The sequence below is a fragment of the Convolutriloba macropyga genome, chromosome 11 (genome assembly GCF_964194025.1).
Source record: "Convolutriloba macropyga chromosome 11, txConMacr16.3, whole genome shotgun sequence".
NCBI lineage: Eukaryota > Metazoa > Xenacoelomorpha > Acoela > Convolutidae > Convolutriloba > Convolutriloba macropyga.
This window is the reverse complement of record NC_134478.1, coordinates 17,775,917-17,803,462: the sequence shown is the minus strand read 5'-3', so window position 1 is coordinate 17,803,462 and position 27,546 is coordinate 17,775,917. Positions and strand designations below refer to the sequence as shown.

Below are 27,546 nucleotides of genomic sequence, written 5' to 3'. Positions count from 1 at the left end.
AACAATTTAGAAGCCCATTTTCTCCCTGCGCATTTTTAAAAAATGCATTAAATTGTTCGATTTACTAACAGATAGCTCAAAATTTGAAAATATATTTACACTGAGGAATTGAGCGTACCAAAAATTCTCATAGCCTCGCATAAAATTCTGAAATTTTGTTAAATCTCAACTGAAAAAACCAGGCTTTACCTATTTAAAATTTGATTATCTTTTTCAGGTAAATTTTGATTGTTTTTTGTTATGGAGTGCGAAAATGACACTTGCATAAATTATTCTGCTTTTTGTTCTCTGCTTGCGTAGCAGCAATGATTGATTAGACCAAGAAAATTGATTTTATTTTGACAATCTTACTGGTGCTTGATTTGGTCATACAGCCTTCGAAATTGAATTTTCATTGTTTTATCTTATAATAATCTGTGCAAAAAAGACTTGAAACTGTTTCTTATGTTAATTTGACGGGCTTGGCTTGGCTTGGTGTGTTTAAACAGTGACTGAAGAAAATGGCACATCATCACAAAGAACAGCGCTATGGGTTTCCGCCCCTCTTCAAAAGTAAGCAACCCGTTCTTGGCAAAGTATTTGTTGGTTAAGTGTTGGAAGTCAAAAAATGTGAACCTCATATTATGGTTCAACTTCGAATAAATCTATGAAGACAAAGAAGAAAAAAGATACATTGTACCAATTGTTAGAATGTTTAGAATGTTTAGAGAGAACAACTTAAGTAAATTGTGCGTGGGCTAAGATTGACATGGTTGACAAGAAGCTCTTCTTTTTCAACGTATACTTGGATAGAGTGATGAAGCCTCGACGAACAAGCCAGAACAATAAAACCGGCTGATATAATGGCTAGCGCACTATGCTTGTAAGAATTAGATACCGATTCGCATTCAGTACTGGTCCATTCAGTCCATTCTCTCATTCGATGCACCTGCTTAGACCCCCTTAATACCAATTGCATATTTTTCAGAACGTCAAAATCCTGATCAAGGGGGGAAATATTTCGTTGAAAATATGAAAAATAAACCAAAATATCTGTTAAATATAATTTTAACCTAATGAGAACCTTTTTGAGAATTGATCTAAATTCAATTGTGAAATACTTTTTTTCCGAACTCACAAGTAACGCTTACAAAAAAATCTGTTAAACTATGCCTGTATTTTTTTTTGCTTGACCATAACCTACACGTATATCGGAATAACCTAAGATAAATTTACTGAGTGAAAGGATTTCAAAGCTTATTGCAACTTTTCAGCAGAATTTTCAGTGAGTTCCAGAATTGATGCGCCAAAAGTATATTATAAGTATAGCTTCAGAATATGCAATGTTCTTTGACAACAAGGTAATCAAATAACACTCAAGTCCCAGAAGCGCTAACAAATAGTAATTTGTACTATATATATTCCAGCATTCATGTTCAGAGTGTTAAGTAAACGAGAATTTTTGTCACATTATGTTATACTTGGAAACTAACACAACTAAATTATATAAAACAAGGATGCTCGTTAATGTCGACCCGTTCTACATTTTTGACTTAATTGTCAACCTAATTATGAGATAATTAAAAATAGATGTTTGAGTTTTAAAAAATCGTTACAAAACCGAACTACTAATTGAATTGCAAAATACCATGACTCATTAAAGCGCTCACAAGATCTGCCAATGAAAAGGCTACGAGAAAAAAAGACAAGCACCAAAATAAGCAAAAACAAAATTTTTTCACCGAATGTGATAAAAGAAGAGAAAAAGAAACACAAATATTGACCACTCACAAAATTTTATGAAATCACATATTGTCCAACAAACAAAGCTTATGTTACGACATGACATCAATGAAAAAATACTTTTTGACTTACAAGAAATTGGATGGAACCTCTCAATGATGAGATTAAATTACAAGCTGACGAAAAGAACAAAAATTGAAAAGTATAAAAAACGTTTGAGAACAAACAATATAGTAAACTTTAATACTATTCGCTGAAAATTGAGTACATTGAGCAACATCAATCATTCAATCCTCAGATAGAAGCCTATGAGACCAGTCAGCATTTTACGACATGAAGATTAAAAGGCAAAAATAACATATTCAATAAAAATTGAACGAGAAAAGTGTCGAACCCAATAAAAAAAATTGTGGTTAGAATTTTTCTAATCCCATATAAATTTTTAGCAAAAATGATGGGGTTCTTCTTTTTTAAAAAATTTGAATTCAAAAAGTCAACAAGTATGAATTAATATAAAAAAACCCACAAAATTTTTTTAGAAATTCCATTATTTCAACGACGTTAAATTCATTAGCTTTCAATGGAAGATAAAAACCTGCCAAGTTACGCCTCAATGAGAAAACAAGGATGTTTTTCAATCATAAGTCGTGGAAACATTAGTTAGCCGATAAGCCGCTTACCAGATTGTTTTAATTGTTGTTAAAAATAATGGGGTCATGTCATTACTGAGACTGACTTACAGTTACTTAAAATGAGTTTCATAATGGTTAGTGCCCAAAAACGATTTTTTAAATGTCTTAACAGCCATTAAATTCAATAGCTCTCAACTGAAGTCAATAAGTACGGAAAATTATTCCTAAATAACAAGATAAGGATGTTTCTTATTCTTATGTCATCAGTAGGACGTCAAAAAAGGTCTTCTGATTGTGAAAACAACAACGAAAGCAGCAAAAACCAAAAAAAGAGCAGAAAATTGCAAGAAAGTGAATAAGCCATTTAAACCACAAATTTTTCACTAAAAACTTTATCTATGACCCATTGAACTCCCTTTCTAAGCCACTGAGAACTATCAATAATAGGATAATATGATAAAATTGTGAACCGAAATTTAAAAGTGAACCGAAATTTTAAAAAAATTTATCCAAAAATTAATAAAAAATTATGAAAACTGGTGGCAGCGAAGTCATAAAACAAATAGATTGAAGATAAAACCACTAGCCAGATTCATTTTAGTTACAATAGGAAAAACGGAGGTCCTGTCATCACTGAGATTGACTTACAGTTCACGAAAATTAATTTAATATTGTATAAAGTCCAAAAAAATTCTTAAAAATTATTTAACAGCCATTAAATTCAAGAGCGATCAACGGAAGTAGCAAAATACCTTACTATATGCCTTGATGGAAAGACATGGATGTTGTTCATCAACATGTACAATGTTATCAATAAGACACCACAATAAGTTCTATGATTTTGAAAACAAGAACAAACGCAAGCAAAAAACAAAAAAAAAACTGCAGCAGAAATTTGAGAACAAAGTGTCGAAGCCATTTAAACCATAATCTTTTCTCTGAAAACTTTATCTATGATCCTTCGGACGTTTATTTTAAGCCAATTGGAACTGCCAATATGAAGATAAAGAGACAAGATTTCAAAAGGAAACAAAATTACAAAAAAAAAATATTTTTGAAATTACGAAAACTCGTGTTATCGAAGTCATAAAACCGATAGTTAGCAGATAAAACTGCTTACCACACTAATTATGGTAGCTGTAAAAAAGCGGTTCCTGTCATTACTGAGACTGACTTACTTCTCATGAAAATTAGTTTAAATTGGTTAATCGAAAAAAAATTTTCAATTTTTTTTAAAGTCTTGACAGCCCTTAGCTGTCCCCTCAAAGCGCTATATAGGTTTACCTGTTGCACATAAGCAAGCTAAACAAAAAATTTTCATTTGGCAAGTCTGTCCAATAGGACTCACAAATTAAGTAAAATCTCAAAAAGAAAATCAGAATTTCATTAAAAGTTTCGAAAAATCAGAGTCGGAGACAAAAAAGACAAGAGAGATGCCTTAAAAACTATTTTTCTTTCATTGGGTACCATTTGACTTGACATAAAATTTGTCATTAATGGAAGCTCGATATGAAAACGACAAGTCTCTAGGTGACTTAAAAAAACAATAATAAATAGGAATATTTAAAAAAAAAAACAGCTCTCAAACTGATTTCGAGTTTTTTTTTATTGTAAACTTGTCACGAGACCAGAACTAGCCTTTTTATTGATCTACTGGTAACACAAAATTGTTTCTTTTTGCAGCATGAAATGTAGTTTTGCTAAAAAATTTTTTATAGAAAAGCCTTAATTTGAACAACTATTACGCTAAATTGAACAAAATCGTGCTAAAAGTGAACAAATATCACATGTTCACACAAAACTTTAAACCTCGATAACTCCTCAAAAAATACGAAATTCAAAAAAAAAATCTTTTTAAATTTTAATTCTACGCTGGACGAGCTTTTCAATGATACCACTCGCATTTCTCTGCGATGAATATCAAGTGACAAGTTGACAATCAGTTGACAAGTTAAAATCTTTTTTCAGAGTTTCTCCTGAAATTGAGCAGCTGGACACTAAATATTGCTATGACAAAGTTTTTGAAAACGATCTCAATTATGTCGATCTAAATATAATCACATAATTGTTAACAAAACTCTGCGAGAGAAACCTTGGTGAGCTGATTGACGTGCTTAAGGAATTTGAAAGAATTTTTTTGTAAAATATTTTATGATGCTTTGCTTTTATACATTTCACAAATACCCCTCCCCTCCCTCTCAGCATTACTTAAATATGATTTGGTTGCTACTTACTGCGGTGTGTAAAAAGGTTGAGAGTGAACGAACTAATATAAACTGTGCATAAGATAAGCTTGACAAGAAGCTCTACTTGTTCAACGTACACTTGGCTAGAGAAATGAAGTCCTGAGGAACATGAAAGAACTTAAGAACGGGTTATAAGAGATGCCCAGGTTTGAGTGCTTAAGACCAGTTGGTGTAATGCGCAGCACACTAAACTCGCAAGTAGGAGATCCTGGTTCGAATCCATTACTGGTCGATTTTCATAGCAATTGCGCCTGCTTAGACTACCCTAACACGGTGATCGACCCACTCTAGTTCTGATCAAGCCGATATGTGAACATGTGAAAATTTCGCGTTTGAACACATGTGAGCGCGATCCATTAGCACAATTTGGCCGAAAATCTAGGGTCTGGGTTGTCTGATCAGGTTTTCATGTTTCCCTCCAGTCCCTAGATAAGCTGATCAGTAATTGCTTTGTAGAAAGTTTTTGTTCCTGATATCTTTTGGCGGAAATCATTTTGAAAATGATAGCGAAATCTTAGATAGCTGTCGAGCCAATGGCTTTTATAGCCGGATACGATCTTGTTTAAGATCGCAATTTACATCGCCCTGGTCTAACTAACTTCTTAGCTCAATTCAGGTCTGTACTATATTTACCCCCTCTTGCTTCGGGTTCAGAATTGTAAACAACAACATAAATCTGTGCAATTTTCTAGCCCTCATAAAAGCTACAATCGTTATAAGCTTACATTTTATGTTCGTTTCCTTTATTGATTTTGTCAATTTGGGTGTAAATTGTGAGTTTTGTAACCGAAGTACAAACAAGTTGTCCATATTTCTTCAGACAGTCTTGAATTGACATGTTGGCGTCATAGTAGAAAAACTTCATTTTCAATTTGAGGACCGGAACTTCTATCCAATATTTCCAGACATTTCTCCACTGCCCGTCAACACATACACCCCTCATTTTACTGTTCACTTCATTTTCAGTCCTTATTCATAGTTAAACAAATGTCTGGCTCCAGAGGTCTGTAACTAATTAAATCCAAACATTTCATGTCAAATTAATGGATATAGTTTTAGTTATTTTTTGGCAGACATAAACTGAGAAGTATCAACTCGAAGTTACATGCTGCGAAAAAAGGGACGAACTTAATCTCCCTCTCCAATTTATCAAAGGTTTTGGTGTAACAGTTTTATATGTGCGCCGTAAAATTGTTTAATTATTTATAAATAAAATGTTTTGAATTAATTCATTTCTTTATTTTTATTGGCATGATTGGCCCACAGCGCTTATAGCTTAAAGCGTAAATATAAAATCTGCGATCTTTAAGTCCAGAATTTGCCGATTATGAAGTAAAACACTAACACGGCGAACAAGTTTCTTTTGGAAATATTTTGGTCGAGGCTGACGGCCAAATCTACTCCAGATAAATGAGGTTCATGCCAGGGCTAATTGTGTTTATTTTGAAAGAGAAACCCTCCGATATGTCTTAGTAGCCAAGGACATAAGAAGAGCTAATTTATTTCATTTCTTCAATCTTTAGATCTATTCTCCAATTGTCGTGTTATACCAGCAACAAAGCTGGGCCCCGGGGTTTAAGACTGGCTAAGGAATTAATTCCTGTTTCACCAATTTTTGTTTACATTGCGATCTTGTTACAATACGACTTCAAATAGAGTTTATTTTATCAAAATCCTGCACGGTTTATATTACCAGGCCAATTTATATACTGATTCTAAAAGCATTGTTAAATTTATAACTAACTTCAAATTCTCTTAATAACTTACTTACCTTGTATATAATTCGGCTTCCTTTAATCTGTCATTTTAAAACTTTCATTTCATGAAAAAAAGTCTCTGTTTTTAATTTCCTATTTTTCTTTTTCAACTTCTAAATTTTTCTCTTATTTTTCATTCAAAATTTGTCTGCAAAAACAGTCATTTGTAGTTTTTGTTTTCGAAATCAGTCGTAATTATAGCATATGTAACTAATCTGTTTTGGAGTACAAATTCTCGTAGAAACATCTTGTTTAGCAGCAAAGATCACAAAATAAAGTATGCAATATTATTCAGAAGCTTTCTGTGTAAAATATTCAACAGCAGAAAATTTTCCTCGGGTTCTGTTTTTCAAAAAAGTTCTCAGACACGTTTTCAACCCATTTTAGCGGCCATTTTGTCCATGCTCGAAAGATTTAGGCCAAAATTCACTAAAAATGTGGTACTATTGTTATCAATTCAGCACGAAAAACTGCTCTTTACTTTTATACAACAGAACGTAATAATCTCGCCTAAAAAATTCAGGAATTCAGACGAAAAATTATTGAGTTATTAATTTTTGTCTCATTTTTTCTCCATTTTGACCATTCCTGTCAATTTCTTGGTCATTTTGCTATTTTCGGAGATTATTAACCCAACAGAAAATTTTCTTTTTATGGTATTTCTATGGTCACGGGTTAAAATGTTGAGACTGCAAAAATTAATCATTTATTTCCATTTACGATCTTTCTTTTTAAACAAAAAATACTTCAGAAACTTTAGAAACAAAAATTTTTAGAAAAAATTTTGAGTTGAAGAGTTTCTTAGACATTTTTTTTTGAAATTCGGTGTTAGAGACTGATATGCATTGATGTTTAGACTAAATGAAAAACAAACTGTCCTTTCAAACGATTCTCTTTCGAGAGATTACACATCAGTATGTGGGGCCAAATTTTTAAATAAAAACTTTGACTAATTTTGTTAGAGCCATATTTCGTTTAGATCATAAATTACTAATCTTTGTTATCAAACTTTGATTCGGAATCAAGTTTTTGCTCATTAAAAGTTCAAATAAGGAAGTGTTTGTTTTGTTGAAGATTTCTTCATTCTTCCCAATCGCTCTCTTTTTCTTTCGGTCTTTTTCCTTAAATTTCAGAATTCTTCTCTTTTCAATCTTCACTGAACTCTTGAAAATTATTTATGTTCTCCCCGCTCATTGGGTGAGACAGTACTTATAAAAGCGAAGGTCCCCTCTCATTGGGTGACACCTCTAAAATCACTCCACTGTTCACAATGATTGCCTAAAAAAGAATTTGCCCAAAAACAATTCGAAGGTCGGGATTACGGGACTCGTGCAAGCAACATTGTAGCCGATCCTCGTACAATCACAACGGAAACCGACTGAGCCAGTCTATCGAAAGCGATAGCATGTCCTTGTGACTGATAATTCCTGCTGTCAGCTAACATTGCTATGCGCATTAACGTTTTCTTGAGAGTAACTGACAGACCACCCAATGACTCAACAGCAAGAGGAACAAACAAAATTCCTTGTTCAGAGCAACTATTTTCATGTTGAGCATACTTTCGCTCTTCGGCTGCTTCAATCGCGTAACCAGACCTCTCTGCCGCATGATTTATAATGTTTGGTTGCAGTGGAGAAGTTACGGTGACGTCTAGAGCAGCTGGACGACCTGACTTCCATGAGGGAAGAAATATGTCGCCAGGGCGAGAACTGTTTCCAGCAATAAGGTTCCGTTGTTCCAGGACTGGTGATAAGTTAGCTGCTGAGCAAGCTGATGCAATGCGGTCACGAATCCGGTCATGCCGTGAAATTGCATCCCCTCTTCCGTGACAGATGACGGCGTGGTCGCCAAAAATGTCAAGGATTCCAGACCTGCAATAAGGGCATTTTCTTTCACCTTCATAAACTGCAATCCCTAGTCTGTACTTGACACTAATTTGAAATTCACAGGGACTAAGATGGAGACCTAAGGCAGGAACTGGTGGTGCCGCAAGCCATGCGCCAGATTGAGGCAAACAGAGTGATTGTAGTCTTGCTTCCTCCCTTTTTGACGACTGATTTCTTAGCAACTCCGAAAACTTGTCAGTATCTATAGCTTCTTGTATTTTCTTCTGTGAGTAGGAGGTCAAGTTGAAAGGTTCAAGGCTTGCATAGAGTTCTTTAAAAACTTCATTATCTGAAGCGCGCTGGTTTGTAATTTTCTGAACCAAGTCATCAGAAGCTAACACTGAGCCAACATATGCGGCCCTGTATTGCTCTTGTGATTGTCGCAATCCGAGGCCAGAAATGTTTATCGGCAAGGTTGACTGCTTCCATGCATTGTCACAGGTCACAGCACCTATTATTTGATCTAACGCATCCCGTTGGCTTGAATCGAAGTCTTTTAAAACGTCGATCAGATCTCTTGTTGGCGTGTTAGTGCGTAGAGAGTAAACTAATTTTGGGGTCCCTAAGCAATAGCGAAGTATGCCAAGAGCACATTGAGGATCATCCAGATAACTCAAATTCTCCAAGAGCGACATAACTTTTTGAGCACGTTTCTTCAAGCAAGAAGAAACAAAATCTGGCGATCCGACAGCGGAACCCAGTACTTCAAATCCATTGCCCGAATTTCTTGTAACTTCTTGATCAACTGAGGGTAGATCTACGATTGACCAGAGTTCGCATTTGTCTTTCCTCAAATACAGACCCCTTTTTGGACCTTCAGTGGCTAAGATATCAAGCGTTGTTCGGATTTGATCTTCGGAGCCTGCAACGAAACCATCGTCCAAATACCACGTGTGCTGGGTAAGATTTGGAACCGCGTCTCTTATTTTTTCTACAACAGGCCATAGCGCCAACGAAAAGAGAAGTGGACCCAGGGGATCCCCTTGTTGAACACCCGATTCGCTTTGAAGACTGGCGTTATTATACAGTAGTGGAACATGTTGAGAGTAGCAAAAATTTGTGAAGGCTGCAATACCTGGTATGAAATCGTATGCTGCTTGCAGTAAGTGTGAGCGCTTAACCGAATTGAAGGCATTTCGGAAATCAATCTGAAGCACTCCTTCCTTAGAGTCAGCGTTGAGGATTTTTTCGTAGGTGATTTTCGCAGAGTGGATGATTGCTTCCGCACCTCCGCTGACTCCAACCCCTAGCTGAATGGAATCGAATAACCCAATTGCTTCTGATTTTGCTTCTTTCACTAAACATTTAGCAATAAGGCGCCTCAGGATTTCACTGACAGCTATTGGGCGTACTCCTCCCTTCTTTTTGGATAGAGCGGTGAGCGATGCGCAGCAGAGGGCTTTTGAAACAAATGAAGGGAATCTACCCCTGCTTCCTACATTTACAAACTTTGTTATTGCTTTAAGGGCGGATTCAGAGTGGTCGGGAACAGTACACTCTACTGCGTGCAATAGATGCTCTGGATACATCTTGGAGGGACCAGCTGCAGTGTACTTGCTGAACGTTTTCAATTGTTCAAGAACTATGTCATCGCTAAATTGATATGCACTTGATGTAACATTATCCGTTTGGAGCAAGGTTGGGGGCGCTTCTTTGGGATGTAGCTCTTCTAGTGCTTTTAGAGTAGCTCTGCTATTAGGCGCAAGTCCCTCAGACGACAGTATTTTTGCGGCGCGACCAAATTGACCTTGCAAACATAGACTCTTAGCTCTGCTGGCTAATTCTTCTATTCCGTTTGTGGAAATTTTCTTTGCTTGTTTCATTGTTAAAGCTTCTGTCCATAGGTTTGCATATTCACCCGCATTCCATCGATCGATGCGATCGGCGAGCCGCTGATCCTGATTTCGTTTATGTTTCTTACCTCCTCGGTTGCTCGCACGCAGGATGCACTTCGAAACTGAAAACAATTTCTGCCAATTTAGTTCGTCATCTGGTGTTTTGGCACAATCATCCAGGATACTGGTCAAAAGTTGTGACCATTTAGCTCTAAATTTGACCGGGACGAAACGACAAGTTGGAACATGTGAACTTACTATTGTTTGTAAACAGGGCAGTTTTTTGTTCTCGTTCTGAATTGTTTGCTCAACGTTTTCGAAGAAATTGTCATCAAGCTGGTTTTGCTCACAGGACGCAAGAAGTAAGTCAATTTTATCCGATATTTTTTTTGTTATTTTTTTGCGATTGTTCAAAATATGCTTGTGCTTCGAATAGGCCCAAATTGATTTCGCATTCAACCACGAGTCATGCTCTGAGCCCCAACCAGTATATCTAATTTTGGTTTCATGCCCCGAGTTTTCTAACACTTGCACTTTATAAAGTTTATTGGCAGTGTCGGGGATGAAAAGTATGGTTCCTGGTGTTGTGTGGAATTGCTCTTTTAGACTCAAGTGTTGAAAATTTTGCGTCAAACCAGTATGAGCATCACTGGTGGGGTCAGAGTTATCAACGATGTCTCGTGAGCTTGCATTATCTTGAGACTGTAAATGCAGACGAACACTATCGTTCACAACAGTTTTTCTTAAATTGTAATTCGTTTTTCCCATGTTCGAAACTGTATTTAGATGACTATGTCTCAATCAAATTTAAATTCAATTTCCGGATCTACTCTGTTTTGGCCCCCCAGCTTAGTGAACTTATATCTGTTACGCCCCCAGGCGCACGTGCTATTTTTTTACATAGTAACGTGCTATAAAAACGACATATAATTTGTAAATGGGGGCCTAAAAACATTTGGGGGGGGGAACCAGAACAAGTCCCAATTTCCATATCTTCTACTGATTATCTCAACTTCATATTTCAGCGTTTCTTGGCTAATTGATTGTGACAGAAAAAATTAAAGCAGTAAACAAGAATCTCAACATCTGAACCGACCAAAAGATTAAAAAGTTTCTCAGTTTAATTATTTTGCTATAATTGTCAGTGGTTCTTCTTTTCTGTCTTTCATCAAGAACAGCTCCCCCAGTATTTTTTACGTCCTACACCCAGTTACAAATTGTATGTTGTTATACAACACGTAAATATGTCAAAAATAACACATGCTCCTGGGCGGCATTAACGATATAAGCCCACTAAGCTGGGGGTCCAAAACAGAATAGATCCGGAAATTGAATTTAAATTTGAATGAGACATATACATGTAAACGAAATACGGGTCAAACAGAATGAGTCATAGTTTTCATTAAAAATTTTAGCCCCGCACACTGATGTGTAATGTCTTGAAAGATAATTTTTTGAAAAACAGTTTGTTTTTCTTGTGGTCTAAACAACAATGCATATCAGTCTCTAACACCGAAAAAAAATGTCTCAGAAAATTTTCTGCTCGACAGAGTTTTTTAAAAAAATTTCCTCATCTAAAGTTTCTCGGCTTTAGAAATTGAGATTGCTGTATTTACCAAAATTTCATGCAAACTAAAAATGAACAATACAACTATTTTGCTTAAGAAGAAAAATCGGTTGGAAATGTAAATTAAACACGCACGAGCACAATTGAAGGTACCGAAAGTCTGCAGTGCCAGATTTTAAAATATAAAAATTGCTATATACATGATCAGACGTTGACTTTTATTGACTTTTGTTGTTTACAATTCGATTGCGTGTTTTAAGCAAAATTTAGTGACCTTTCAGAAGTCACTTCGAAATTTCGGCTGATCATATCATTCCCCGGTTTACGTTAAGAATTCGCAATGACTTCAAATTGAATGATAATTCAATGTGCACAGTAACATTCCTTGTATCCTACGCTTTTGTTGGGAAAGATAGTTTCTTTTCAATTTTTCAGTGTTTCTCTAAATTGATTGTTAATTTGCTTTTAAGCAATGTTGAGAGGTAAAACTGTTTTAATTTGTTAAAATAAACTGATAATAATTGTGTCAATTTCGAAACCACTAAGTAAATTTTAGTAGTTTAAAGTGTTGTTTATACGTTTTGTTTACATCTGTTTTTTAATTGTTCTCAGACAAAATTCTTTAGCAATTGTATTAGTCCTGCTGGGCTTTCTTTAAGCAATTTTTCTAACTGTCAACTTTTTGCTTGATCGCTTTTTTGTCTGATAATTCGAATTGCTGTCTTCAAAAGCAGGATAAACAAATAAAACCCACTGGTCTTTAAGGTCTCTTAGAGCCCTTTGACTCTCTAGTCTCTAAGTATTCGATTTACTAGAACATTTTAGGTGACATAAAATAATGTTATTGAAAAATCTTTGTAGACCACCTCGATTTAATACCGCTCCACTTAAGATGATTCTTCACACCATGATAATAATACGTTCAAATTTTAATCGTTTTTATTCCATTTTTAAACTATTCCTAAATTGAATATTGTTATGAATTAAGCCTATTTTTTTCGCCTAGGCACTGCTCGAGTTCTCGGGTCTCTCCCATTACAGCCCCACCATGAAGTTATAGCCCCCATTAGGTTATCTCTAGGTTATCTGACCACTAGGCTGGGGGATACAATACTAAAGACCCGATTTCTCTTAATCTTAATCCAAAAAGTGGCCATCATCCTAACATCCTTTTTATCCAGAGCATTTTTTCATGTTGACGCTTTTTGGTACAATGGCAAAATGAACAACAATCAAGACGGTCAGAATTGACATGCCCATGCCCGGGTCGAGGTTTGGTCATAAAATTATGTAAGATTAGCGGTGAATAGCGGTGAAAAAAAAATTCACCGCAAAGCACTCGCATCTTTAGCGTTGAATGCGGTGCATTTTTGCCGTTTTTAGCAATGAAAAATGTTTTTTTCACCAACTTCACCGGATTTCTAACGAAAAACTGCCGTACACGGGTTCGAACCTCTCACCTCCTACATTTGAACAATTTTTTTTCCACTTCGCCATCTGTCACTTACTTCAATGATATTTCCTGTGAATTTAAGATAAGCGTTGAAACTAGAGCGGTGAATATTTGTAATATTTGCAATTTTAGCGCCAGATTTTTTTTTCACGGCATTCTGTTGGTAGCGGTGAAAAATTTTTTATCGCCGCATTCTGCTGGTAGCACTGAAAAATTATTTTTCACCGCATTCTGCTTGTAGCGGTGAAAAATTTTCTTTCACCGCTTAAGCAATGAAAAAAATTTTTCACCGCTTAAAAATTTTTTTCACCGCATTCATCGCATTGAACGCAAATCTTACACTTTTACTCAAATTCACTGCAAATCTTACATCTTTCAGCGATTTTTAGCGGTGACACCTTGACCCGGGTGAGGGTTGACACTTCTTTTAACCTGGAGCTTATTCAGCTGCCACATAACGCACGCTTACAATTTAGCCGCCATAATAACAGATTATTACACCAAAACTTCAATGATTCAGAAATTGATAATGAATTTATAAGTTAAAGAAAACTATCAACCTTTTCCTGAGGGAAACCACATATTTGTGTAGAGAATTTTCAAATTGGGGAATTTGTTTGCAAGTTTAATATAATTATATTCGACTAGACGTTTGCTTGAAAACGAAATTGAAATGAAAATTGGATCTTTTTCCGTTTGTCCACCCAGTACGTTATTCCCTCCCAATAACAGAGCGCGTGTCATTAGATAGTAGAGCATTAATTAAACCTATGCCCCGTGCGTCTGGGTGTGCAAGTATTATGCATCAAGTCAGCCGGGGGGCACAAAAAGGAAAGATCGGAATAGTGTCCTATAAAAATCACCTCTTTAACGGACAAAAAGGTGGAATTTTTTAAGCATTTCGCAAGCTCTTTCTCTTCTTCTTATACATTATAAGTTTTTAATTTTTTGTGATACAATTGATTTTTTATTCTGTCAAAACAAAAAAATCCTTATAGAACATGAGAATCTAACAGTTAAACAGGCGCAAAAATGTTTTTTTTTTAAAAAGCAAGTCTTGAATCTTAAATAGTATTTATAAATAATGCATCGGATTACAGTTAGTTTTTCTTTTTTTTGTTCAGAAACCATATCCTAAACTAACAATTGCAATACTCCTAGTGCAAAAGAAGACTACAGTAGCCAACTTATATGAAAAACAAGAAAAGAGAGGAGATATTTCTTTTGGCTCCTTTGTGTTTCTTTGTTTTTGTATCACAGACCACTTGATTCAACGACAAACGTAAGGAAGCATTTTTTTAAAGAAAAAAACAAATAAGAAATCAGACAACTTAATATTCTAAAATTTTGCGTGCACCTACGCCACCCCCAAAACCTTATCTCATATTGCAATTGAAGATTGAGCGAATTAACCGATTATGGGATACTTGAGATGAAAACAAAAACAAAAAAAACAGTCTGTTAAGAAAGACGGTGATTTTTGTCACTTCTTTTATCTTTTGATTGTTCACACCGCTTCAGCGCTTCAAGTGACTTTAAAAACTAAAATCTAAATAATGGACTTAAAAATTAAGCCCAGGTGGCGTCTGTTTAACCACTAACTGCAATCTGCAATCACTATAAAAGATGAAAAAGCATGCAGAGATCATCAGTATACTTTCCCTTAAAACAAAAAAGTGTACTATTTGACTCAGTTCATTCGAACCGATGAAATATGGGAATTTGAAAAAAAAAACAAGAAAAAACATCCATTTGAAAACAAAACGAAAAAATGTTTCCTTTACCAACACTTCAATTGTCAAATTTTGCTTGGTTGAATTTGAAACGCCTTTCACCCAGTTGATTCAAACTTTCCTGAATTGTTGACTCAAATTTGCCTGACTAAATTACAGAATCCAACTCCTTGATTTAGTTAAAAAATGATAAATTTCAGCAGCCAAAATCAAGGAAAGCAAAAATTGTTTAAAAACTAATTCTATAAATCTTTGTCAAATTTTTTAAAACAAACACACAACAATGAAAATTTTGAAGATGATCAGATGAGAAGCTCTTCCGATTTACGATGGTCTTTTTAGTGCCGAAAGAGAAAAAATTCCGGGTTACCAATTAGTTACTTTGTAATAGTTTCACTGCAAGTTATTGTTTTCACCTCGTCAATATTTGCCCCGATAAAGATAACTTTTTAAAGCCCACTACTGTGTCAAAAAAGTTGTTTTTGGCCCTGTTAATATATTGTTGAGATAAAAACGATTAGAGATATATAAAATATGTTTTTTTTGTATTCAAAAGGCTAAAGCTGGCTATTTCATCGCCAGAACTTTCATTTACAAAAAGTGTGTGTGTGAAGATTACCCTGAGATTATAATATGAATTGATATGATTAACTACTTAATGTTGCTCATGAATCAAACATTTAGATAGCTTTTCGTTAACCATTTTACATCAAAGATCAGCCTTGAGTAATTTCTACGCTCGTGGTTTTTAGTTCCAGCCAGACAACTCTGTATAATTAATTTCTACTTTTATTAAAACTGCTGTAAAGTTACAAAACTATCAGCTGTAGAATTAACTGTTTTGCGAAACAGAAAAAAGCCACTATGATTGTAACAAGTTGTCACGAGAATATGTCGATGACGCCTGATTGTGATAATTTTTTTCACTCATCGCCATATTTACACACGAGTAATATTCACGAGTAAATTCTGCAGTTACAATTGCAATCGCTTTGAAACAGTATTGATTTTTGAAATTTTTTTTCTGTTTTTCAACAACAATGTTGCCTTAATGATGTCCGTTTTTTATCATCTCAACAAAACTTTGAAGTTTATCAAAACTTAAATAGTGCCCTACGAAAACGGCCGATATCTTGAATAATGCCGTTTAAGAAGGCCATATGAAGTTCTTGTTAAAGATACATGGCAATTTCAAGCATTGGTTGCACCGATTCTTCCTCTCATATTATATCTTCATTGAATTGAATAGGCAGAGAAAGTCTCAGATCAATGAATTTGTTTTTTCTCGTAAAATAGAAAAAATGAATGCTTGATGCTAGATTGCCTACTAAACCGAATAAATTAGAAATAAAGATAAAAACACAGAGAAAAAATTATTTCAAATTTTGCATGCCGTTTCATGAAAACTGGTGGAAAAATAGAATATGATCATATAAATAATCAACATAGAAAAAATGTACCTAGTAAAGATTAAAACGTACATTTAATTTCATTATATACATCGGTTAGCCGTGACATACGAGTAATGAATTTAAAATTGGACCGAAATTTTGAATCTTTAAAAATAAAGCCTATTAACTATGAGTCTTATTCGAAGTGCTGTGATAATTATGGAAAATGTATTTATTCGTTTGTTTTGAGCTTTGATAAAAAAAAGAATTTTGTCATCTAACTGGATAAATATACAAGTTGGCATCTGTTTATAGAATCTGACTTTATTTACAAAAAAGGGCAACAAGGACTCCATATAAGCTGTGAAATCATAAATTTATAGGATAAGGAGAAGTATCAAACTTTCTCTTGGAGAAAACCACACTTTTGTCGAAACATTTTCAAAAATGGTTTGTCCCCCAGTATGTTATGCACTCCCAATAACAAAGCGCGTGTCATTAGATACTAAAAACATTATTTAAAAATATGGCGCGTGCGCCTCGAGGGTGCAAATATATCGGGTGCCACGAATGAGAAAGATCCGAAAAATTTCTCATAAAAATTAAGTCCTTTAAAGACAAAGACAAGAAAAAAGTTTTTTTTTACATTTGCGAGCTCTTTCACTTCTTCTTAATTTAGATTTTAAGTTTTCAATATTCTGTGGTCCAATCGTTTTTGATTCAGTCCAAACAAAAAACTTTATAGAACATGGGAATCTAACAGTTAAACAGACGCAAAAATGTTTTAAAAAACAGGTTTGAAATTCTAAATAGTATTCATAAATAATGTAATGCCTTAGAGTTAGTTTTTCTGATTTTTTGAGAAAAAGCGTATCGTAAGCTAACAAATGCAATAGTCTTTTTAAAAAAGAAGACTACAGACAGAAGACATTTTTTTTGAAAAAAAGTGAAAAAAAAGAAAAATTTTAAAGTTTTGATTGCATCTACACCAACTTCAAAACCTCATTATATATTACAATTGGAGATTGACTTGATTAAAATTGCACCGAATTAACCAAATATGGGATGCTTGAGATGAAAAAAAAACAAAAAACATAATTTGTTAAGAAATATGGTGAATTTTTTTGCTTCTATATTCTTTTGATTGTTCTTGATGCTTCAGGAGACTTTAAAAATTAAACTCTAGATTAAAAGTTAGTTCCAGTTGGCATGTGTTTGACCACTAACTGCAGGCATTATGAAAGACGAAAAAATGTAGAGATCACCAAAATATTTTCCCTTCAAATAGAAATGTTCTATTTGACCAAACCGATCAAGTATGGGGAATTTGAAACAGACGAACAGAAAAAAACAGGCAGTTGAAAACAAAACGGAAAAAATGCTTGTTTTTCCAACACTTCGATCGTCAGATTTTGCTTGGTAGAATTTAAAACGTCTTGTATCAAAATTGCCTGACTGATTAAATTTCAGAATCCACTGGCTTGTTTTAGTTCCTTCTTCCAGAAAAATTGCTTCAATTTGAGCATTTCAAAACTGATCGTCCAGTGATTTTTTAATTCTTGGAACAAGAGAAATTTTTGTCAAAGTTAAGACGTATGTTGGAACATTCTGTGCTACGCAGAGTCTCGCAGCAAGACCCGAAGCTTACATTTCGTAACATAAATGACGGGCACCGGATAATGAAATCTTACAATTTGAATTCCGAATTCATATCGTCATCTTAATGAACTAACCAAAAAATGTACTAACCGATGCATATTTGCATCAAAGACTAGTCAAAACCAACATAAAAGGATAACTAGTTTCTAAAACAGGTCCCGAAAATTTGAAAATCAGAGAGACTTAAATACAGAAAATTGAAGTTAAATTCACTTAGAGGAGCTATACGGAATAATACCTCAAAAATGTAGTTCATTGTGATAAAGAAATTAACATTGCGAAGATATATGCGAGAATAGGCGTAAATAAAAAAATGATTATTAATTACAAAGTATGTGAAAATTGTAAAAACTATGAAAAATTAGAGTTTCCTCATCATTTAGATTTTTAGGAGCTGGAAAATATGACTCCTTTTATTTGTCCACACAAAATATACTGAAAAACCAAAATTGACTGAAGAAAAATTGAGTTCGAATAACGTCCACTACCCTTTTTTTGAGTACCCATTGTACTGAAATATTTGCCATTTCCATTATCAATACTTCTATATCTGTTAAGAAAATCCGTGGAAAATGAACTGTTCATACCCTGATGATATTTGTCAAAGTTGTTGGATGTGAGCTTAGTTGAATCCTGCCACTATTTTCTAAACGTTTCATTAACGTTTTTATTAATTTTCCCATTTTATTAATGGAATGCATTCGTTTTTATCCTAAACAAAGGCCATTTTTGTTTACATTTAACACTTGCTGAGTTTGCTAAAGGACATATTTAAAAGAGACCGAACTTTTTATTCGCCTATATAAATGAACTTGAGTGGCGGCATTTTGGTTGTCACGCGGCGTTTCGGTACTTTATTGACGCAATGTTTAATACCAGTTTAATATCAGCTGAAGAATTAGCGGACCGTTTCATGTGTGTATATTTCCATGTGTGAAAAAGTATAATAAAAGTTCCACTTAAACTGAATAACTATAAATTATTTTTATTATTGTATTTATGCTTAAAATTATCATAAATTAGCGGCATTGGAGGAGTTATGGTCCGAACTTGATCCAGTTTTGAAGGTTGCTTCGATTTTCATTGCACTTAAAAAGTGATTGAAATCTGTCTTTTTTGCCAACTTTTAATTGAAATTCCTGTTGCAGTTCTTTTGTGCGTTATTTTGCGTCAATGTTACAAAATTACACATACTTTCGTCAGTCTGCTTGAAAAATGGTTCATTCTTATGATGAAGTAGCGAAGAAAGAGAATTTTTTTCAACCAATCAGAATAAAGAGATTTGCCCCAGGCCTGTAAGGGTTTTTCGCAAATTTCACTTCAAATTTCTTGCTTTGAGCCAAAAATTTCCGCAATACATGGATTTTTGAGCTCTTAATTTAATTAATTTACTCCCTGTTTCTATTTATGCGCTTAGTGGTTCTTCAGATATTAAATATGTCAGACATCGTTTGTTTTAATTTGTTAGCTTTCTATTATTAAAAATGTAAAAATTCTTTTATTCTGTCATGTTGGCTTAATTTTGTTCTACACAATTAATGTTCAAAAAATGCATGCCTTTCAGAAGTTTTTGGGCTTTTCTAAGGTAAAAAATTCAAAAAAGTAAGAAAACTGACTGTTTTTGAAAAAATACTGCCCCGTATCGTTGAAACGCTAGGAAACATGTATGTACGTATGAATGTGGGTCGTTGGGTGTGTGTGTGTGTGTGTGTGTGTGTGTGTGTGTGTGTTTGTGTGTGTGTGTGTGTGTGTGTGTTTGTGTGTGTGTGTGTGTGTGTGTGTGTGTGTGTGTGTGTGTTTGTGTGTGTGTGTGTGTGTGTTTGTGTGTGTGTGTGTGTGTGTGTGTGTGTGTGTGTGTGTGTGTGTGTGTGTGTGTGTGTGTGTGTGTGTGTGTGTGTGTGTGTGTGTGTGTGTGCAGGTGTGCTTGTGTGTGCCTGCGTGTGAGTGTTTTTGTGGGTAAGTGGGTGGGTTGAAAACTTACATTATAGAAGTGACCTCTTAATTGTCAAATTTATGCTTGTTTACACAATATTGCTTTGAATTTAATTAATTCCATATTCTTATTAGGAAGCGATAATTTAAACAAATCCGAAATGGTGGGTGGAACTTCCCGTATTTGACCAATCAACCTAAATAAATTTGGTTTTCTGAGTCAAAAGTCTGTTTCTGACAATTTATTATGGGAAATAAACGAATTAATGTGATGCACGTGTTCTCCGTTGAAACTGCTAATCTGGCCAGCCAATTAAAAGTATGGAAATTGAAAGCATTCTTATCAGTTTGGATATCCTACACTCTTCAGAAAATAATGGAAAAAAAATTGGAAAAAAAGTTGAAAAATATATGCTTCTTTTATTTTTTTTTTGGATGAAAGATTGTGAATTTTCCGTCTTTCCAATTTATTTTCTAGCTTTTGGACAGCTCTACTGGAATTAAGTTTATTTTGAATCCGTTAGTTTGTTGTTCATACGGCGGGGGTGAAATTCATTCAGTTCTTCTAACCCATCCATCAAAGGTTAATTTCCATCAAAATATGCAAAAACCCCACATAAAACACTTTATCCTTCCCCCTTTTAAATTTCAATTTAGACATAAATATTTTTATTGCTTTGTTTTTAATACACACATGCGAAGGGAAATGCGCCTATACCCGTACCCGTACAATAGTCGCTTTTTGGGGATAGGGGTGGGGGGTGTAGTAAAGCAGTATTAATCCCGTAATCACTTTATTGCCCAACCGTACTACCCGACCCCTGCTGGAATCAATTTTAACCCATTTTGTTTCTCCTCTCTCTTCTCATTCTCTCCACAGAATTCTTCATCCTAAGTGGATTTTTGGGGCAAATTTTGAAGGACCTTTTTGACGCGTTACCACTTTAGATCCCTTCATATTTATTTATCCACATATTTAACGGGCGATTTAACAAAATAAAGACCCGAATAACGTTCAAGCATTTTTCTATATTTTCAAGTGAATTTGCCTCGATCGTGCTTATTTTCAAAAATACATACAAAAACAAACGCCCTAAAATGTTGGTTATAAAACACTATGGTTTTAACATATAGCTGAAAATAAAGCTTGCCAAAAAGAGCATTAAAATCTTAGACTTATAACCACAAAGCAATTGCAATGTTCGAAAAAACAGTTTTGAAAGTGCACATATTAATTGAAGCGGCGAGGCATCTTTATATGTAATATCAGATCAGAGGATAATTCCGCTTGTTTTCCACTTTTGTTCTATACAACTTCTGAGTTTCAAAAATTATTTGATCTAATCTTAACGACAAACACATGCGCTCATTGCACATTTAACCTGCCGCATTGAATATTATGAGAGGAAATTTGCCAGTGTGATATGGCTGGCTGGCCTTTCATTTTTTATAACCGTCAGTACATATTAAAAATCCAAAATTATAAGGCGTATATAGTTTTAAGTCTCAAAACAGACGACAGTTTGTAGTTCTATGTGCCAATCGTGGTACCATATTTTTTGCAAACACTTCGCAGAACAAATAGCATTTATTCTCGCATAATAATTTTAATGCTGTTTTATCGATTGGCATTTCAGTTACTTAAACTATGGTTCCTAATTTGCCGGCCATATCACGACAGTTTTTGTTATAATCAGACTGTTTTTTAAAATTCTAATCTATCGCTGGGTTTATAACCTCATACAGCTTGTTTATTTCGTTGAATTCGTGTAGATGTTTTAGTTATTAAATCCAAAATGCAATATTATACTTCGTGTTTTCTTAAATGAATTTCGAAGCTGGGCAACTTATCTATTAGAAGTTATCCAAACTTCTTTCATTGAAAAGTAGTCTTGACTATTTTTGTCTTAGTCATTATATTATACAGTTCCTTCACGCGAAAAAACGTTACCATCAGTCCAAAAAATTTGGAAAGTTACGAAACTGTTTACAGCTGCATGCGTTTAAGTTAACGTGATCAGAATTGTTTAAAATGAGGCTTGGCGGAAGCAACGTGAATTTTGGCACAAGCAACAATCGGCTAGGACAAGGTTAGTATACTGCATAAAGACCACTTTATGGAGAGAAATTTTGTTCAGATCTGTTACTTTGCTCACTCTGGTTAAAACTCTAAGGGCTAATATTTGGTATCAGATTGAGACTAAATAAATACTAATTAAAATATTAGAGCACTGTTGTCGTTCAATCAAGTTTCATTCCTATGATTATGCACTTAATGTTCTAATCAATTTTTACATGTTTTGGTAACATATATGTTAAGAAAACAAGTAAAACTTGATGAGAACCTTTAGTGCATAATTATAGGAATGAAACTTGATTGAACGACAATAATGCTATAATATTTTAATTAGTATTTAATTAGTAAACTATGTTTTCTCTAACTATGAACTATTAACAAATCTTTTTAACAAAATATTGTAAGATGTTTTTTTAGTAAGGTAGAGATGCATTTAAACGTTAATACATGAGACAGTGTCCTACAAAGTCTTAAACAGACGATGAGTTAGCCGATGGGTAACGATATGAGTTTTAGATAGGATTGTCATGTTTTAAACGATAAAAGTTCATATATCACTCGGATAAAAAACATTTTTTGTACCATGCTTCAAAGTATCACAAGGCGAATACAGACCAAGCTGTGTTATAAATAGTTTGATGATCATTTAGTTTTCTTTCCCATTTCTTCAGTTTGTTTTTCTCAAACATGGTTACAATTGTTGCGCTATTAAAGAACATTATGTGTTTTCATCGCACGTGTGTGTGTGTGGGTGTGTGTGTGTTGTGTGTGTGTGTGTGTTGTGTTGTGTGTGTGTATGTGCGTGTGTGTGTTTGGGTTTGCAAAGATATGCAAAAGTGTCCATCGGCAAAAAACAAAAAAAATATGGAAAAATGTTTGCTTGTGATTGGAACGTAGAGATATGGAACTTTGTTTGGAAATTTATTAAGTCGTTTTTCAATTTTTCTACGTTTAATCTATCATCTGGCACATGAAAAGGGCGCTAATTTATCATGGCTGTTTTCTTATGACGATCGCATTCAAAGCTGAGGAAAAGTGTGCACTTAATAAATTGGTTAGTTCCGTCGCTATCCAAGGCAGTCGTAGGTCTTAAAAAGTAGAGAGATGTTTGCAATGAGTCAAGATGTCTTTTTACTGAGATATTTTCTGCTTTCGCTGCTTATGTGGTTCATTTGCACTCATAAAAGAATCTTGGAAATATACATGTCACACAGTACGCTTTTGTGCAAATGACGTTAATTAATGTAAATTTTTTAACTATAAAAATATTTGTTTACGTTGCCTAGATCAAAATTCCGTATTTTTATGTGAGAAAAAGTTGCTTCAGAATTAATCTGAGAGAAAGATTTAGTCTCTAAATGGCTTCAAACATCAACTAAACACCCAAAGGAAAAACTAGGAGCTATTCTTTGCTGTTTTTATTTATGTTAGAGTTTTTAGAGTATGCCCTCTAGAGAGTAAGTTGTGATCATAAAATTGAGCTTGAAATAATAGCTCGATATAAGAGAGCTTAGTACTACTCTCGTAGCGTGGACCAGTTGGCTCAGTGGAGAGCACTCGATTGCAATCAATTACAAGATTGTGGGGCTGCAACCTGCAAATGCTCTAAACTTTACTCTCAATATAATGGTGTTGACATAGAATCAATATAACGAGGAAAGAGTTGTTGTAATAGTTTAGTTAATAGTTCCTTTAACAATAGCAATTTTTCGCAGCCAGCACAAACTAGTTGAGATGGTATCTGATTGATTGCTTTTGAAGAAAACGACTCTGGGCAGCTTGCTGATTAAGTTGCTAATTGCTCTCAAATTGCTTCAAGCAACATGTTATAATAAAAAGAGCGATGCCTTAAACATACATAATAAAGTTGATTCTTGCTGATTAAGATTAATACTAAACTGTTTTAAAAACTTGTACCTCTCTGTCTGAAATTTTAAAATGGCTATTGGTTGTTCCAAAATAGTTTCTGCGTTCACATTGAAGGCGCACTTATTAACTATGAATTTGGTAGAGTTTTATGGTGGGTCAAAAATAGTTCCTCTTGGCTCGTCAGAACACATTATTTGTGGGACTTAATCTGAAGAGTGCAAAAAGTTAATTTGTTATGAGTTATTCGGAGGATATTGTAAAATTTCTAAATTGTTTTTTATCATAACAAGGTATTTGCTGCTGTGCAGTATATTTTATATACGTAATTTATTTGCTGTTGAAAACCATAAGATGCAGGAAAAAAAAGTTGATTTAAATAATCTTGTTCACAGTTTGGTCGTATTTCGAGCAGGGATTTCTGCTCTTTGTTTGTCAAAAATTGCAGTACCTCGTAAAGTCAACCATAATTTCTTAAGATGCCCCAAGAAGTGGAGTTTAGAAATTGAGAATTTCTCAACTTTTTCTCGTGTTTCATCACGCAATTGGAAAACTGAGATTTGCATTAAATTTACATGATTTTTTTCGGGATTTTTATGAATTGCACTAAAAAAATGACTTCCAAATTGTCCTGTTATTACATTAAGAATTCATATTGCTTGTAATGTAAAAACAAATTTTAGAATCTAGAAATGTTACGCGAAAAGGTTTTTGTAAAGTTTCTAGGTTGAAATTAATCTCTGCTGAGGATTATGCTGATTTTCAGTATGATCGATTTAAAATTTCACATGTTCATAATAATAGAAAACTGAAATACAGAATGAAAAACTTTGAATATGTACTAAATAGAAGCTCAGTACGGGTTCCTCTACGGGTTCCGATGGTCAATTGCATTTGTTATCAAACTTCAAATTGCATTTGTAGACATTTCTATTTGCTTTTATCTGTAATCAACATGTCACTGCACTTAGTCCAACCTTGACCTGATTGCACTATCTTTTCTAGACCGCTTTCTGCTACTACTTTTCCCCATATTGCCTTCAAATACAAACATTTATTTCAATTTCAAAGTACCCTTCCTTTTCCGAACTTTATTGGCTTTTCCTTTCCTTACACATATGGGCTCTGCCTCTCTTAATCCGCACCGCATATAATGTGTATGTGTTTTGTTTCTGCTAACTATACACAGTACCTCATAATCCACATTGATTAGGTCAGATTAAAGGTATTCCCCATCAATATTTCCCCTAATTGATAGTCAATGTACCCGCGCGTTTAATCACCCAAAGATGAACCAACTGGATTTTTGTACGATTAGAACATCCCTGTATAGATGGTAATCTAGGCACTCAAAAGGAATTTACTGGTCTCGTTAAGACTGTCTTTTTGGATTATGTTTCTAATTGGCATATCAGTTAGTTGCGGGTAAATTGGCAATTTTTCAGTCAAAAAGACAGTCGCAATTGTGAACAACTGAAAGCATTATCCTGTTTTATGCAACTTGTGCATAATAATTTGACAGGAAGCGACGCTACAATTTTATCCAAATGAACTCTGAAAACTTTTTCAAAATTTGAAAAGAATAGAATTTAAGTGGCGACAAAATAACGCCGCCTTTGCTGTTTATGTCTGTTTTTCAATGAAAGACTCTAGGCTGTTAACAGGAAACATTTTTTTCTGCAAACACTTCTTTTCATAATTTGGTCAATAAAGGTCACAAAACGAGGTTCCTGTCGTGAACAACAATGTTTTTCTTTTCGTGAAATTCACTGAAATAGAGTTCACGTTTAGCTCTATGGCTCCCTATTTGTCGATAGCACAAAGTGACGCCTAAAAACTTACTTTTAATGTTCTTTCTAACATATAGATCTGATAAAAATAAAGGAGCCAAAGATTCGTGGACTTACGAACTAAATTTTTATCAAGATACCACTTTAGATGAAACGAAAAATTATTTTGTCCTCAATTTTTTACGGGTTGCTACGATCAATCAGTAACGATCCTTTCTTTGATTAATTCTCATTTTTCGCATTCAGCGTCTTTCGCAATGAATGATGCAATCAACCACCGTGACAAAAATCAGAAAAAATTTCTGACAGACTAGATTGTACACGCTAATTTTCATTTGTGCAAAAAGTGCAGTACTTCAGTATTACCTAAAGAACAGGTTCTTTGCAAATTGAACTGTATTAACTGAACAAGGAGGCTCGTTAATGTGCGTGAATGCACATGACGTTCCGACCCGAGCTTATCTATATTTTTGACTTAATTGTCAACCAAATGAGGAGATAATCAAAAATAGATGTTTGAGTTTAAAGAAATCGTCACAAACCCAAACAACTAAATGAATTACATAAATCCATCAGTCATTAGAGTGCTAATGAGATTTGCCATTAATAAGAGTAAGAGATAAAAAAAGAACAAACAGCAAAATAACCAAAACAACAGCGACGAAAAATATTTTTACGGCAAAAACTCAATATTTAGGTCTAAAAGCACATAGTAACAACGTCAAATTACAATTAGACAACCCTCAGCTAGAAAAATCTAATTTTCTAAACTGAAAAGCAGATAGGTTTTTTCTTTAATGAGACTAGGGAAGAAGACGACCAAAAGAAGAAATAATGAGGCAAAATTCAAAAATCCATCAACATTTTTTAAATCAAATAAATTAAAAGATCTTAAAAACTATTAGCTCTTAACAACAAATTCTTGATAAACTTAATATAACGTCATTACGAAAAAAAACGACCGGACTGGTCTTTGATCGGAAGCAAACAATTTGCGAAATCTCAAAGTATTGAAGTAATTAAAGTCATTAGCTATTATCTAAATATTATGTTTTTTTAACTCAATTGTTTTTCATACTAATTAAGATTAAAATATACTGAAAGATTAAATTTGTTCACTAGGGCCTCACATGAAAATTTGTGATTGCGCGAATGTGCTAAATGTAGACAAAAAGAACTACAAATATTGACCACGCGCATAATAATTATAAAATGCATATTGTACAGCAAACAAAAAATCAATATTTACAAACAATTTTCAGCGTTAATGATTAAATTAAAAGGAAGTGGATGGGACCTCTCAATGATGATAATAACTTACAAGATGACAAAAAGAACAAAAAAACTGACAATTTTTTAAAATTTTGGAAACAAATATCCTAAACTTTAATACTATTAGCTAAAAACTCTCTGCATTGAATCAACTAATTCATTTCTCTATTAGATGCCTATGAGATCTCTCAGCATTTAGGAGAAAATTTACTTCTAAATAAAGAACAAAAACGCAAGCAAAACTGCAATTTAAAAAAAAGAGAGAGAAAAGTGAGAAAGCCATTAAAAAACTACCCTTGCATTACATTTTTTTTATTTTTAATCAATTTATTAACAGCATTGAGACTCCTTTTTTTAGAAAAATGAAAAAACCAATAATTATGAAAAAATATATTAAACTAGGAAACTTTTGAGAAAAAACGTAGTATCAAACCCATCAAACTCAACGGCTTTCAATGAATATCAATAAATACGCTAAATTTCGCCTCGATGGGAAGACAATGACATCTGTCGTTCAAAAATCATCATTTATTTGTCACAATAAGTCACTTGGTTATAAAAACAACAACAAATCAGTCTCAGGTAAAATCAAAAGTTTCAGTAGTAAAGCGCGGGAAGAAATTGTCGAATCCTTAAAATCATATATTTTTCTCTGAAAACTTTTCTATGATCAATTGAACGTGTTCTGTAAATCAATGGGAACAGTAAACTCTAGGGATACGATTTCA

General features: G+C 34.0%; 1 protein-coding gene across 2 annotated transcripts in view; it reads left to right on the top strand.

Moving 5' to 3' along the window:
• The first annotated feature begins 204 nt into the window (after positions 1 to 204).
• LOC142349275 (neuronal acetylcholine receptor subunit beta-3-like) overlaps positions 205 to 27,546 on the top strand; it is a 64,516-nt gene continuing 37,174 nt past the window's right edge. Inside the window, exons 1-2 of one of the 2 annotated variants that reach the window (XM_075400729.1) lie at positions 20,005 to 20,396; positions 21,451 to 21,903. In XM_075400729.1, the coding sequence (XP_075256844.1) occupies positions 21,846 to 21,903 (58 nt within the window). In that variant the 5' untranslated portion in view covers positions 20,005 to 20,396; positions 21,451 to 21,845. Of the gene's footprint in view, positions 553 to 20,004; positions 20,397 to 21,450; positions 21,904 to 27,546 lie in introns of those variants that run through there. The other variant, XM_075400730.1, reaches the window with a different exon arrangement.